The sequence below is a fragment of the Artibeus jamaicensis genome, unplaced genomic scaffold (genome assembly GCF_021234435.1).
Source record: "Artibeus jamaicensis isolate MK-2021 breed Jamaican fruit bat unplaced genomic scaffold, CSHL_Jam_final contig_384, whole genome shotgun sequence".
Classification (NCBI taxonomy): domain Eukaryota; kingdom Metazoa; phylum Chordata; class Mammalia; order Chiroptera; family Phyllostomidae; genus Artibeus; species Artibeus jamaicensis.
The window spans coordinates 14342500-14356224 of record NW_026521810.1 but is presented as its reverse complement, the minus strand read 5'-3'; the positions used below and the strand labels follow the sequence as shown (position 1 = coordinate 14356224).

Sequence of the window (13725 nt, the reverse complement as noted above, 5' to 3'; positions counted from 1 at the left end):
ATGATGATAGATATCTCTATTGATCTGGAAAGGTTATTTTTGAATGAACAAAGGAGTTTACAAAGCAGGGTGTATAGGATGCTCCCATTTAAAAACCTGTCATACCTGTTTTCATGCGCGTGCAGTGGAAAGCTCGGAATGGTATGTAATGTTACAGTGATTGTGTTGTGGATTTTAAACCTCATTAACGAGGGAACATAAATGTCACTGTTTTTATTTCTCTATAATTGAACTAGAGATTTTGGCTCTTAAGCCCCCAAACGTCCTATTTGCACTTGAAAATAACTCCGTCATTTAGTAATACCCAGCCCCCCTTGGGTAGCTACCCACTGAGTCCTCCTTCGGTTTCCTGGGAGGGATTCACAGACTGCCAGATCATGAGCAGCGAGGTTGGTGACGTGCTCTCGGCGGTCTTCAGGGCTCCATCAGAGCATCACGCGTCTTGCCTGGTCTCTGCCTTCCTGTGCCCACATTGGCACCACACGTCAGACTTCTCTGAAGGTCCTCAAAATCTGTGGGCACAGCACTTTGTCCACAGTCATCGGTTCTTGTGGGCCCACCATTTTGTTCAATTCTGACTATCTCTTAGGTTCCCCCGTATCATGTCGGGGCGCCCTTTGAGCCAGTCCTCAGGTCTGTCTAGGCCTTTCTTTAAGGCTGTTCTCTTCATTCTTTTTAATGTGTTGGAGTCGAGTTTTTCCTTAAGGAACTCGTATTCTCACACCACAGCCTGGAAAGTGAAGAACAAGTCCTTACTGCTGTTGGGCTCTAACTTCTGGGGCTTTCTCCCAGCGTTCCTCTTGGATGCAGGATGCAGGATGCTGGGCACATGTCGGACCCCCTGACTCTCAGCTATGGCCACTTTCTGCCAATTCTCCCATTAGCTAATCACTTGACCTCCATTGGAGTGAAGCCTCCTCTTCCATTACCAAGAGCTCTTTCCGATGCCTGCCTGTCCGATAATTTATTAATGCCTGCCCTCCACAGTTTGGCTCTTCATCTTCCCAACCAACCTCCTTAAAAAATTTGAACACTTCTTTATGGGACTTTGGTCTTGCAATTGAAATAATGACTTTAAAGATAATAGTCTGTATAGATTTATAAAACTTTACTTAAAAGTTTAAATTAAGAGGCTGAGAATTTGTGTGTATCATCCTTTCCTCAAGAGCAGGGCCCTGGTTGGTGTGGCTCAGTGGATTGGCTGCCAACCTGTGAACCAAAGGGTCACAGGTTAGATTCCCAGTCAGGACACATGCCTAGGCTGTGGGCCAGGTCCCCAGTAGGGGGTGCTCAAGAGGCAACCACACATTGATGTTTCTCTCCCTCTCTCTCCCTCCTTTCCCCTCTCTTGAAAAATAAATAAAATCTTTTTAAGAAAAGAATGAAGGTTGTCTAGAAAGCTCCCATGAGCGGTGGTTGCTGCTTGAGTGGTAGGCGGGCATGGAAAATGGATTGAAAAGCATACATCCCGCTCCTGGGATGGGTGGGGTTGTGGCTGAGCCCCAGTCTTGTTTGGTCTGCAATTTTTGAGTTTTCTACAACAAACGTTAAAATATATGATAAGTTGTTTTGTAAATTAAAGGATACTTCCAGGCATGTAGGCCTTTAATGCTAAAGGTTTACATTCCTTTTTCTGCGTTTTGAGCTTTTGGCACCCTAACCACCTCACCTCAACACAGTGAGTGGGCTCTGGGGGCGGGGGGCTGGGGGCGGTCGGGCCAGAAGCAGTGGTAAGGGGGGGAGGGGACACAGGCATCCACTTGTTCATCCAGGAGTGGAGTGAGGTAGGCCCCCAGTTCACGACGCTCATAGTGAGGCTGTGGCCTCTGCAGCATCTTAAGGGACAGTGTCTTTTTCTTTTTAGTGCAAGGATATAGGACTTTATTAGCATTGTTGTAGGCGCTGCACGACATAGGGCCTGATCCTTAGCACACATAACACCATCTGTGCTTTGAGGAAATAAATCGGCATAAATCCAAACAACCTGGAATTTCAGATAAAAGGTGGACTCTCACCTTATAAAAAGATAAAAAGAAAACCCCTTTTTACATTTTAAGCAACAACATTTAAAATATGAAAGTTTGCCCAATCACCTTCCTACCAGTCCTCGATCATGCCAGAGGTTTCCTGATTAAAAAAAAAGTTTAAAGATTTCATGTCTGTGTTTTATGGCACTTTATGTTCTCATTTTTTATTCTTCTAAATTTTGAAATTTTGCAGAAGTGCTAGTACAGTATTCATAAAAGCTAGTGTCTTGCATAGGCGGAGGTGGGGTGAGGCAGGGCCCGGCCCCTGTCCCTCTCTCCCTCTCCTCTCGGAGCTGGCGGAGGATGCTGGGGGGCCCACGGGGACTGGCTGGCCCCCGTGGGAGGGGAGGCGGGGCTGGGCTGGAGCTCCTCACCGAGGGCCTGCAGAAGATGCTCCGTGGCCATGCCTCACCCCCAGAGAGGATGCAGGTGGCTCCGGTTTGGGGCTGCAGTTACAGATGGGATGGACAGGATGGACAAGACTGACACAGGACTGAGGGCACAAGTTGCAGGCTCGAGGTCCACCAGCTTAAGGTCCAGATTTTTTAAAAGGTGTTATTTATTTATTTTTAGAGGGGAAGGGAGGGAGAAAGGAAGAGAAACATTAATTGATGCTGCTCTCATGCCTGCAACCAGGGACCTGGCCTGCAACCCAGGCAAGTGCCCACACTGGGAATCGAACCAGTGATTAGCAGTCTTTCGGATTGCGGGATGATGCCCAACCCACTGAGCCACACCAGTCAGGGCCTTACAGCCCTTTTTAGAAAAGGATGTGAGTGTGGGAGCGGAGGCTTCTTCTCAGTGGGGGCAGGGAGCCTGAGGAGGAGCCTTGTCCCGTGGGAGAGCTCTGGAGTCCTGCAGAGGGCCTCGCCCGACCTTGCTTGGCTTCCCCTTCAGCATCGTATCTGCTGCGGACCTGTGGCCAGTCGATGGCAGAGTTGGGACCAGAGCCCAGGCCCACTGTCCCGACCCGCTGCCCTTCCTGTTTCAGCAGGGGTGGTTGGCCTGGTTCTTCCTGCTTTGGGGAGACCTGGGATCTGGGAAAAGCCAGCTGCCCGTCTCCTGGGCAGCTCTCTGACCCCTAGGTCCTGCTAGCTGTCATAAACTGGTCTCTGTGGGACAGGTCTGAGTTGGGGCAGACATTTCCTCCCCATTTTCTCCCCACTGCCTCCCACGGGGGCTTGTGATTGTAGGTTCCAAGAGCAGGGCTGGGCTTCCACCTCATGATGGAAGGGGTAGGCCCTGGGGTGTGAACTCTTGGGGGGCGGGGGCTCCCCTTGTTACAGTTCTAGCCCTTGCCCCTGGAATGTGGCCTGGCTCTAGGATACTCACTATATTTTGAAAAAGTAAGTTTAGAAATGAACTCACTTTTGTGAGTTCATCGTGTTAGGGGCTGGCTCTAAGCTGAATTGTAAAGTGGACCAAGTTTGCTCTCAGGGGGCTTCAAGTTCATTGTTGAGTCTGTCTCTCTCAGGGTCACTTCCCTGCCCCAAGGCCCCTGGTCACAGAGGCTGCACGTGACCCGCCCCTCCGTCCTAAGGTGATGGTTCTGAGACGAGACAGAGGGAGGAGAGTGTCTCGGAGGGAGGGTCAGTTGAGGGTGGAGTTCCTGTCCACATTAGTTTCCCCTGAGTCTCAGGACAGGTTGGCCTTGGCCTGAATGCCTCAGATACAGAAGATCAGGGAGTGCAGAGGGTGAGCTGTGGCCTGTGAGGAGGAGGAAGCAGCCAGCAGCAGCAGCTGCCTCTTCCTGCTTGGGGAGCAGAGGGCCACCCTCCCCCTCCACCCAGCGGGGTGTCGGACTCACCTGGCAGGGCTCTGAGTTTCCCTCAGAAGTCGGGCTCCTGGACGCACTGGAGAGGACTGAGAGTGGCTGCGCATGCTCCCAGGGCCTGCCACAGCGACAGCGTTAGGGCCTCAGGCCCCCCACACACACTCCCTATTCCCAGCTCTGAGGGGCATGGGAGGCTCCTTCTGAAGGGGCCGCTCTCACCTCAGCTGGCAGGTGCTCTTGGTGTGATCTAGGCCTCTCGGGCCACTCCCAGGCCATGGGGACTTCGGGGTTTAGAGCCAGAGAAAGTGGGGTGCTCATCCCAAGACACCCACTTTGCGCGCCCACCAAACATGCGTGACTCCGGGAACAACCCGCCCCATAGTGCACGTCAGAGCGTGCCTCTTTTGGCTGCCTATCCCTCTCAGACTCCTCCCTTCTCATTCTTTTGTGGCTTTTTCTTGAGCCCTCTGAGCCTGCCTTTTCTATTTTAAAGTAGTGAGGGGAGGTGGCTGTCCTGGGCCCAGGGAGTAGGGTCTCTGTGGATCACAGACCTGAGAAGGTGGGGGGCTGTGGGAGCTGAGGAAAGTCGTGGGACCACCTGGGAGAGGAGGGCACACCTGGCAGGTGGTGCGGGCATCCTGGCCCCTGGCCGTCAGGCTCTGCAGCTGCACGGAGTGTCGCTCCACAAACTGCTCACACTGAGGAAGGAGAAAGTCACCGTTGGGCACACCCAGACCCACTGCAGGACGACCCGCCTTGCCGCCCTGGCCTCTCCGTGGACCTGGGTGGCTCCAGGGCTCCCTCTGACCTGGCGTAGGTCCAGACACCAGCCCCCCAAAGCAGTTGGCATGGGCCGAAATGTAGGTTTCCGTTGGGAGACCTGGGCACCACCATCCCTTGCCCCTGAATTTCAGTTCTAGAAGAAAACTTAAAGCTCATTTTGTCCTTGAGCCATGATGCAGGCAGTGGGGGAGGGGGCACTGTCAGGAGAGCACCGTGCAGGGAGCTGCCTCCTGGGATCTGTCTTACTTTGTGGAGCTGTCATCCACTCTTAGTACTGGGACTCTAGGGCCTCTCCTTTTGCAAATGGGTTTGTCCCCACCGATTAACAACACTGGGAGGAGAAATGGGGCTGTGACAGGATGGGACCTCGGAGGGAAGCCTAGGCCCTCTCCTGCTCCAGCTGGCCCTGGCGTGACTCATCTCCTGATGGATAACGGCCCCGCACCTCGTCCAGAAGGGAGGACTGCTGGTCCTTCGTGCCCATGCCCTTCGACCAGAGGCCACTCCTGACCATAGCAGGCTTTGCCCCATTACAGTCCCCTCATTGTTTGGCCCACGTCCTGTCTGAGCTCCTGAATGGCAGGGGTCTGGCCTGCTCTGTGCATCTCTGGCTGGGAAGCCTTTCCTGGCTCAACCCTGTACTGTGGGCAGGCGCTGGGTCCCAAGTTCCCATTGCCTGCTCTGTACCTTTTGCCTGTCCTGCTGGAAGCTGAGGCAAGCTTGGCGCATCGCCTGTGGCATGGCCTGCTCGCTGCTGTTCCCTGCCTGGGTGGTCACGGACACGCAGAGCTGGCACTTGGAGTCTTCCGGTATCCATTCTTCCCACAGGGACTGCAGAGCTGTGAGGCCTAGACAGGAAACAGTCAAGGTCGGCCTGCAGAGGTGTTTAGTTCCTGTCCTCTCTGGTGCAGGGGAACCAGGCGGGCGGGGGTCATGCAGGGCTGGGGGAGGAAGGCTGAGAGTGGGCAATGGCAGGGCTGGGGCAGCAGGCTCACCTGGGCCAGGGCCACTCTCCAAGGAGCACCGGAGGACGAGGCCGCAGACCAGCTGGGGCAGCATGCGGCCCAGCAGTACGTCCAATAGGATGACAGTGTAGCGCTCAGCAAGGCACTGGCAGATGCCGCCCGCCACCAGGGGCACCACGTGGCACACCTGAGCCACAACCGGGGCCAGTACACCCTGGGGTAGGGCCAAGAGAGGGTAGGGTGGAACCTTCCCTTGCAAGACCTACTCTGCGCCAGCGCCAGCTGGGCACTTCGTAGATATTCCCTTGTTCTCCTCTGTGAATTACTATGCTGTTTACCCATAAGGACACTGAGCATTGCTGAGTCCAGGGGACTTGCCCTGAGTCAATTAGTGAACCCAGGAGCCAGGCTGTGGACCCAGCTCTGACTAAAGACTGAAATTGCTGAAAGGGTCACAGCTAGCCCAGAGATGTGGACATCACCACAGTCACATGCATCCTGGGGAGTCAGGTGGACCACATCTGTGTCTTCTCCCTCCTGACCCACAAGATGGATTAGTTGGTGGCTCCCGGAGCCAGCACGTGCCATGTTCCGGGAGCTCCAGGGAAAGCCAGGAGTTCCCCCACCCATCTCAGTTCCAAACACGAGATCTGAGCTGGTGGGCGGGGTGAGAGGCCACAAAATGCAGGCTCGTGGCTTCACTCCTTCGTTCACTCAAGTGATACATGTGAAGGACCTGCATGTGACAAGCTGGCCTTGGCCCTGCTCCTGCTCACAGCTCCTGCTAGGAGTAGGCACAGGGCTGTGTACGGGTGTGATACCTTTCACAATATACCCACCTGCTTGCATGGGAGCCCACACTTGGCTTCCAGATGATCCTATGCTGTCAAAGGCCGGCCCATCCACTTGTGCCCTGGGCTGCCCTGCCCGCTCCTTCACAAGGGCTTCACCCGGGATTATCCTCGCCCTCCTTCCTCATTACTTCTCCCATCTGCCCCTTGGTCGGTCTCACTGCTGTGTGAACATGCCAACACAGCTTCTGGCCTTAGAAAGACTCACCCATCTCTGCTCCTCTTTCCAAAACAAGTTCTTGAAAGAATTGTCCATACTGGCTGCTCCTTTTCTTTCCCTCCAGCTTCCCTGGAGCCCACTCAGCTTGGGCTTTTGTCCCCATCGCTCCTCCAAAACAGCTCTCAAAGTCACAACCTCCGTTGCCGATCCTCTGGTCATGTCTTGTCTTGATCTCCCAGCAGCTTTTAGCCCAGGTAATCACTTCCTCCTTCTCCAAATACCTTGTTCTTTTGGCTTCCATGACATCATGCCATGGTGTCCCCACACTTCACTGACTGTCCCTCCTGGCGCTATTTTGCTGGCATTTGCCTTTGCTTGACTGAGCCTCCTCCTGCACTAGGTCCACACCATGTCCCCGATGACCCCACTCATTCCCTTGGACTTAAACCTCGTCCTTAACAGGCGGTTCTCAGAGTGGTGTCTCTGAGCTGACGTTTTGCCTAAGGCTTGGGTATTCGGCTGCTTGCTTGACATACCCTTTTGTGTGTTACATGGGCATCTCAAACTTAACAATGGTAAGAAGAACTCCTTATTTATTTATTTTCTTGTCCACATCTGTTCCTTCTGAAGTTTGTCCATCTCAGCACGTGGCATTATCAAAGACCTGGTTCCTCAAGCCCAAGTCACTGTCCATTCCTCATTTGTCCTCACTCCCCAAGTTCCATCCATTAGCAAGTCCTGTTGGCTGACCTCCCAAACGTACCCTCAGCCTACCCTCCCAGTGCCATCTTCTCCCATTTCGATCTCTGCAGTAATCTAGATATTCTTTTTGCTTTCATTCTTGCCTCTCACCTGCCCAGTGCATTCGTCAAACAGCAGGAGAGTGGTCTTTCTGAAGTGTAAATCAGATCCCAGCATTCCCTGCTTGCAACCCTTCACTAGCTGGAAATTGCATTCAGATTAAAATCCAGTGTTTCCTAACTCGGCTGAGACATTCCTGCATGGCCTGCTGTACCTAACCCTCTGCTCCCTTCTCCGGTCACTCTCCTCCCGGCCTGCCCGCTGGGGCCACACTGGCTTTCCTCAAGCTTGCCAAGCTCATTCTTGATTGACGACCTTTGTCCACAGGGGCCTTGTCGACCTCTGGGTCTCAGTGTAATAGTCACCTCCTCAGAGACTCTCCCTGACTAACCTCCGAACCCCGACTCTCCAGTCACTGTCCATCACCTCACTTCTTAAATACTTTTGGTGGGACTGGGCAATCTGAGCTGCCCTGCTTACCCTTGGCCCTGGTGACCCTCTCTCTGACCACACACACCCACCCAGCCATCCACCCACAGCCAGAGCAATGCAGGAGACCTGGATTTTTCAAGACTCTCCTAGGTCCTAGAGTCCTGCAGCTGTGAGAGGTTACCAGGCCCTGATTATGGGTCTCTAAGGGGGTGGCCTAACAGAATAAATAGCAATAAGGAAAGCCAAGTTTGGCCCTGTCTGGGTGGCTCACTTGCTTGGAGCATCACCCATGCACCAAAAGGTTGCAAGTTCAATCCCCAGTTGGGGCACAAATAGGAGACAAACAATCAATGTTTCTCTCTCTCCCCACCCCCTCCCTCTCTCTCTAAAATCAATGAAAACATGTCCTTGTGTGAGGGGGGGAAACAAAAGCCCAGGTCAGAGGTGACCAAGTTGTTGTTTTTCACAGGCTTTTTTCCTAGGATGGACCAGTTGTCACAGCTCCTAGCTACGGGGGACCGAGGGAGGGTGGCATTGGGTCCGGCCCCTTCCGGAAAGACCTACCGCAGCTGCCAGCATAGGCTGGGCTATTGGCCCCAGCAGGGGCCGTCTCAGCCCAGAGCCTGGATCCCAGAGCCTCCTGCTCGGAGTCTGACCTTTGCCACCTCCTCTCTCACCAGCCTTCATCCTAAACGTGCAAACCGGCCCCACCCCTGCCTGTCCACGGTTGCCCACCGTGTACGGAACCTTGCAGTAGAAATGTGTTGGGATTAGGGTGGGACTTCGTGGAGAGCTGTGGCCAGGGATATAGCTTGGGGTCTGCTCAGGGGGTTGCCCGAAGAGTAGAGAACTGCTCTCCTTATCTGTTTTAATTCTCTACTCTGAACCTATCGCTTTCTGAAAAAATCTCCACCACAGTGCAAACTTGGGAGAGCAGGTATCTCGCCCGCTGCAGTGAGCCCTCAGTGACCAGCCCGCCTGCTGGTCAGGGAAGGGCCGATGGGGCAGAGCCCGCCTCACTCGGGCCCCGTTTCGGGGCAGGACCGCACTGGGCGATGGTCACTACGGGTCTGGCAGATTCCAAGTTGGGCTCGGGCAGGGAGGGGAGTCCATCTGTGGAAGTTCTTCTGAAAAGTTAAAGTGTATGTTCTACAGAGACCCCCGGAGACTCTCCTCCATCAGTTGCCGAGCTGCTGGAGGGCAAGACGGGGTCTCACCCTTTTTCGTGCTGTGATACCTGCATGGTCCTTGCCTGGCTTGTAACAGGGGACTAACATTAGTTGGATGAACTCTAGGCCTGGCACCTGCTGGGCCCGAGCCTGAGTGCCGAGGTCCCTGGGGTGGGGGCAACGCACGGATGGCTCTTCTCCTAACTTCTGGCAGCCAGCTGACCCCTGTGGGAGGTGTGAAGAGGGATGGGGGGAGGGGAGTTGTGGGGGACCTCACCTTGGGAATCACAGCTTGGACCCGATTGAGCAAAGTCCTGCAGAGCCAGCAGTAGGGGAGGGGGATGGGGAACCACTGCACAGAGAGATCCTAGAGGAGAGAATGGCGGGTGAAAGCAGGGTGGGCACCAGGAGAAGGCACCCTCCAGGCTCCTCTTCGGCCCCTCCTGCCTCAGGCCCTGCCTAGAGCTGCTCAGCTCCCTTCCAGTCCTGCCCCCACCCAGGGCCTGAGTGCTCTGGGGCGGTGGCTGTGTCCCAGCTCTGTGGATTTCCGCCAGGATGGGGCCTCCCTCACCTGTGTCTGAGGCCCGGGCTGCTCCCGGAGGGCCCTGGGCAGCACCGGAAGGACCAGCCTGTTCAGCAGAGGGTCCCACAGCTCCAGCTCCAGCCCCGACTCTGGACGCCCGGATTTACAGAAGCCCAGGTGCTCGCAGATGGCCCTTGGGTTCTGGGGAACAATGCAGGGTGGGGGGTGATTAGGGTGGCGGAGGGACCCCCATTCCTGCTCAGGCTGGCTCAAGGACTCAGGGACTAGGTCCGCTGTCTTTGGCCGGGGATGGCGGTGGCAGGCTGGGTGGGGCTGGGGTTAGAACTCTGTGGTGGGAGTGGAGAGACAATGAGGCAGAGGTGGGCCCTGTGGGACCTCGGGACAGGCGCCTGGGACTGAGCAGGAACATGTATGTTTGTTAGAACAAGTGAGTGTGTAGTGGGTGGGTTCTACGTGAGACTGAGTGTGTGCATGAGTGTGTGACTGGGCATATGTTTGTGTGAAGGGCGTAAAGGTGTGTGTGGTGTTTGTGAGCGTGCGGGCGGCCCAGGTACAGTGGAGCGACGGGACTGTGAACTGGGCACCTGTCTGGGAGGCATGGCATCTCCTGGACTGGTTGTGAGCAGGAGTGTGTGTGTGTGTGTGTGTGTGAGTGTGGTGGGCTGGCGTGTGGAATGGGGGGATCTCTGGGTCTGTGTGGGCAGGCAGGTCAGCAGGTCCTCACGATCTGGCTTTGCAAGTAGTCGATGACCAGTGGGAAGTAGACATCAACCATGTGGCGGCACCGGGGCACCAACAGCTTCGAGGGGAGGACGTCACACTCATTATCCAGAAACTTCCGAATCGTGTCCTGGGAAGCAGGTGGGAGCCAGCGAGGGTGGAGAGAGGACAGTCAGCCTGGCCTCCCAGAGGTCAGCCTCTGCCCAAGTCCCTGCACACGGGGTCACCACCTGGCAGACTGGTCACCCCTTTCCCAGGGCACTAGAGTTCAGAGAGTGCCAAGGAGTTAAGTAGCCGGGCACAGGTAGGGCCCCTTTACCCTCAGGGACAACCATCTCTGGCTGGGCTGCCGGGCTCTGGGCACCCCAGAGCTCTCTCCTGGACAGCAGATGCCTGGAGTCCCAAGGCAACCTCAGGGCTCACCACTGGCCAGGAAATGGCCCCTTTAAGGGGCTAACCTTTTCTTCCTGCTCTGTCCCCCATCTCTTGGCCCCCAGGCTTCATCCAGGGTCTGGGCCCCATTACCTGGAAAATGGTCTCCTTGGTCATCTTGGTGAGAATGTTGATGATGTCGTTGCATTCCTGGCACAGGTCGTCCTGGGGAGGGGCACCCCAAAATGGGGCATGTGAGGGGAGGCTCTTCCAGGCAGAGGACAACAGGGCATAGGGGTAGAACCAGCACGTTCTCTCCCACCCTGTCCCATCCCCTAAGGGGCCCCCAGTCCCCCACAACCATCCAGAGCCCACACAGCGTGCTCTCTCCCAGACCGTCGTCCCAGAGTGTGATACTCACCGCTCCCGCATGTCCCCAGACCTCCTGTAGGCAGTGCCCCAGTGCTCTGCACTGCAACGCTTGCTCCAGGCTTTGGCACCAAAACTCGGGGCCCTGGGCACAGGCCTGGGATGAGGTGGTCCCTACAGCTTCTGTTTGGGGCCAGAGCAACCTTGGGGTCCAAGCCATACCCGGTACCCTGACCTCACCCACCCTCCATACCCACTGTCTTTTTCAAAAAAATTTTTTCAAGAGATTTTATTTATTCATTTTTTAGAGAGGGGAAGAGGAGGAGAAAGAGGGAGAGAGAAAAACATCAATGTGTGGTTGCCGATTGTGTGCACCCCCATCGCGGACCTGGCCAGCAACACAGGCACGTGCCCTAGACTGGGAATTGAACTGGCAACCCTTTGGTTCACAGGCTCACTCAATCTACCGAGCCACGCCAGCCAGGGCTCCAAGCCCACTTGCATTGGTAATGCTTAAACGTGCTGGAGTCAGACAGCTGCTCCAGTGCCCACCAGCTGTGCGCCATAGGACAAGCCCTGGGGCCTCTCTGAGCCTCAGCTTCCTCATCTTTGAGATGAGGATGACATGCAGACCAGGGAAAGGCCTGGCACAGAGCCAGAGCTCAGTAAGTGGGGGGAACGGTCTTGATGCCCCTAAACACCTGGCCCCAGGTGGGAGAGAGGTAAGGAGAGGCTGGGGAAACTCACCAGCCCCTGGGCCACCGAGTGTGGGCAGTAGCAGCAGCCACAGCAGCAGGTGGGACTTGGCCATGGCTCCTCCACAGCCTGGACAGTCTGCTTGAGGTGAGGCCCCTTATAGCTTCGGGCAAGGATGTGAGGACAGGGCTGTGTGGGGGCACTGGTGACTCAGTGTTTGCCTTTGTCCCAGAGAGCCCTTCAGGTGTTTTGATTGCCCCTTTCCCAGCAGAGACACTCCTACTTGCCCCCCTCCCCGCCCCCTGCCTCTGCAAGGGGAGCCTGTTCCTGCTCCCCTTGTTCCCTGCCCCAGCTCCCTCGGGCCTGGACACCTGGCTCCCTCCACCCAGGAGGCTCTTGAGCCTCCGCATGGGGTCCCATCTCCTTGAGCTGTGGGGAAGAAACGGAGGTGAGGCCAGGGCAGCCAGAGCGAGCCCCTCCCATCTCTACCCCCAGCCTCTTGGGCTTCCTTTGTTCTTGAGCAGCGCTCTTAAGAGCTTCCTGCCTGGCTGTTGACTCAGGGCAAGCGCCAAACCGGGGACCCTCTTAGGTCACACACCCCCACTCCATCCTGACCTTTCCCCCAGAAAACTGTTTCTATGGACACATGGTAGGCCTTAGTCGGGAGAGTGTTGACGTGAAACAAAGAGGAAGCTAAAAAAAAAAAGCCAGAGAAACTGAATGCGAGGAGGTAGGGGCTGAGATTCCCTGAGTGGCTGCTGGGCAGCCCTGTCCGGGGGATGCTGCCGTGTCCTCTGGGTGGGGGGATGGGGTGCAGCTGGTGGCTCAGGAGAAAGAAACCGTCTTCTGCAGCTGCAGAGGCTCTCAGGTCAGGCCCACGGGGCGGGGCACACCTGAGGGAGAGCGCACCGTCTGACAGGGGGCAGGCGCTGTTGCCAGCGGAGCTTTAGCTCGTTGCCACCACTGGGTGACCAGTTTACCTGATGGCTAGGGAGGCCTCGAGACTCCTGGAAGTGCTCTAACCCTCAAGGTGCAGCCAGGGCAGGGATTGTTGCCACAATGAAAACGGTTGGACACAGGGTGGTCAAGTGACATCTTCAAGGTCACACAGGGGTTCATTTGTGTCGGCCTTAAGGTTCTGTTGGCCTCAAGCCCTTGTCAGTACGGTAAACACAGCTGCGATCATGAGAATTGACCAAGGATGTATGTAAATGTGTGAGCAAAGATTGGGAACCCTGGCAGTCACATACAGGCTCGAGGGGATGGGACTGAAATGTGCTTGTAGTTTCATGTGAATCAACTGGTACCTGGGGTAGATACAGTCAGGTCTGGCGGAGCAGGAGAGCGGGGATTGGTGGGTGGCAACCTGGGGTGCTGTATGGATCAGGGTAGTGTAACTGCTATAATAAAGAGCTCTGGAGTCCCCTGGCTTTCCACAGTACATACTTATTTCTTACCCACATTGAAATGCAGAGCAGTGGCTGAGGGTTTGGTCCACACAGTCATTCAGGGCCCCAGGAGCATCCCTCTTCAGGCCCTGCCTTCTACCAGGGCCTAGAGTCCTCCCTGGAGCATCTGGCTGGCAGGTCACAGAGAGAAAGAAGGGTAGATCGTGAGGGAGTTTGGGGCGCCAGGCCTGGGAGTGGTGTCCTCCATCATCAGTTCACTGACCAGAACTCAGTCACATGTTTCCACCAAACCATGGGAAGGGCTGGCAGATGTGATGTTCCCTTGTCCCTGGGGGTGGGGGAAAAAGTTCTGAAGATGCATAGTGTTGGTGCCTGTACTACATTGTGAGTGTACCTTATGCCACTGAATTGTACACTTAGAAATGATTAAAATGGTAAATTTTGTGTTATCCATATTTTATCAACAATTTTTTTTTAAATCGAGGGAGAGTGTGTGGGTCAGAGAGAGAGAGAGGAGGCAAGCTGGGGGTAGAGGAGAGTTTTGTTTTTCTTTCTTTTGAAAAAGATTTTATTTAATTTTTTAGAGGGGAAGGGAGGGAGAAAGAGAGGGAGAGAAACACAACAGGTGAGAGATACATTAATGAGTTGCCTCT

The 13725-nt window shown here is 55.3% G+C and overlaps 1 protein-coding gene across 3 annotated transcripts; it reads right to left on the bottom strand.

Annotated features, from left to right (window-relative positions):
• Positions 1-1132: 1132 nt before the first annotated feature.
• On the bottom strand, positions 1133-11901 carry SFTPB (surfactant protein B). Of its 3 annotated transcripts, none has more exons than XM_037159734.2 (11): positions 11715-11901; positions 11020-11150; positions 10752-10823; positions 10231-10356; positions 9534-9686; positions 9240-9329; positions 5580-5763; positions 5272-5432; positions 4419-4499; positions 3835-3919; positions 1133-1209 (listed from the first exon to the last, which is right to left on the bottom strand). In XM_037159734.2, exons 1-10 carry the CDS (start codon positions 11776-11778, stop codon positions 3857-3859), a joined length of 1125 nt encoding a protein of 374 aa, XP_037015629.2. In that variant the 5' UTR covers positions 11779-11901; the 3' UTR covers positions 1133-1209; positions 3835-3856. The 3 variants fall into 3 exon arrangements, with proteins under 3 accessions (XP_037015629.2, XP_053520637.1, XP_037015628.2); XM_053664662.1 differs by lacking the exon at positions 1133-1209 and adding an exon at positions 2176-2943; XM_037159733.2 differs by lacking the exon at positions 1133-1209 and adding an exon at positions 2176-2555.
• Positions 11902-13725: the final 1824 nt, after the last annotated feature.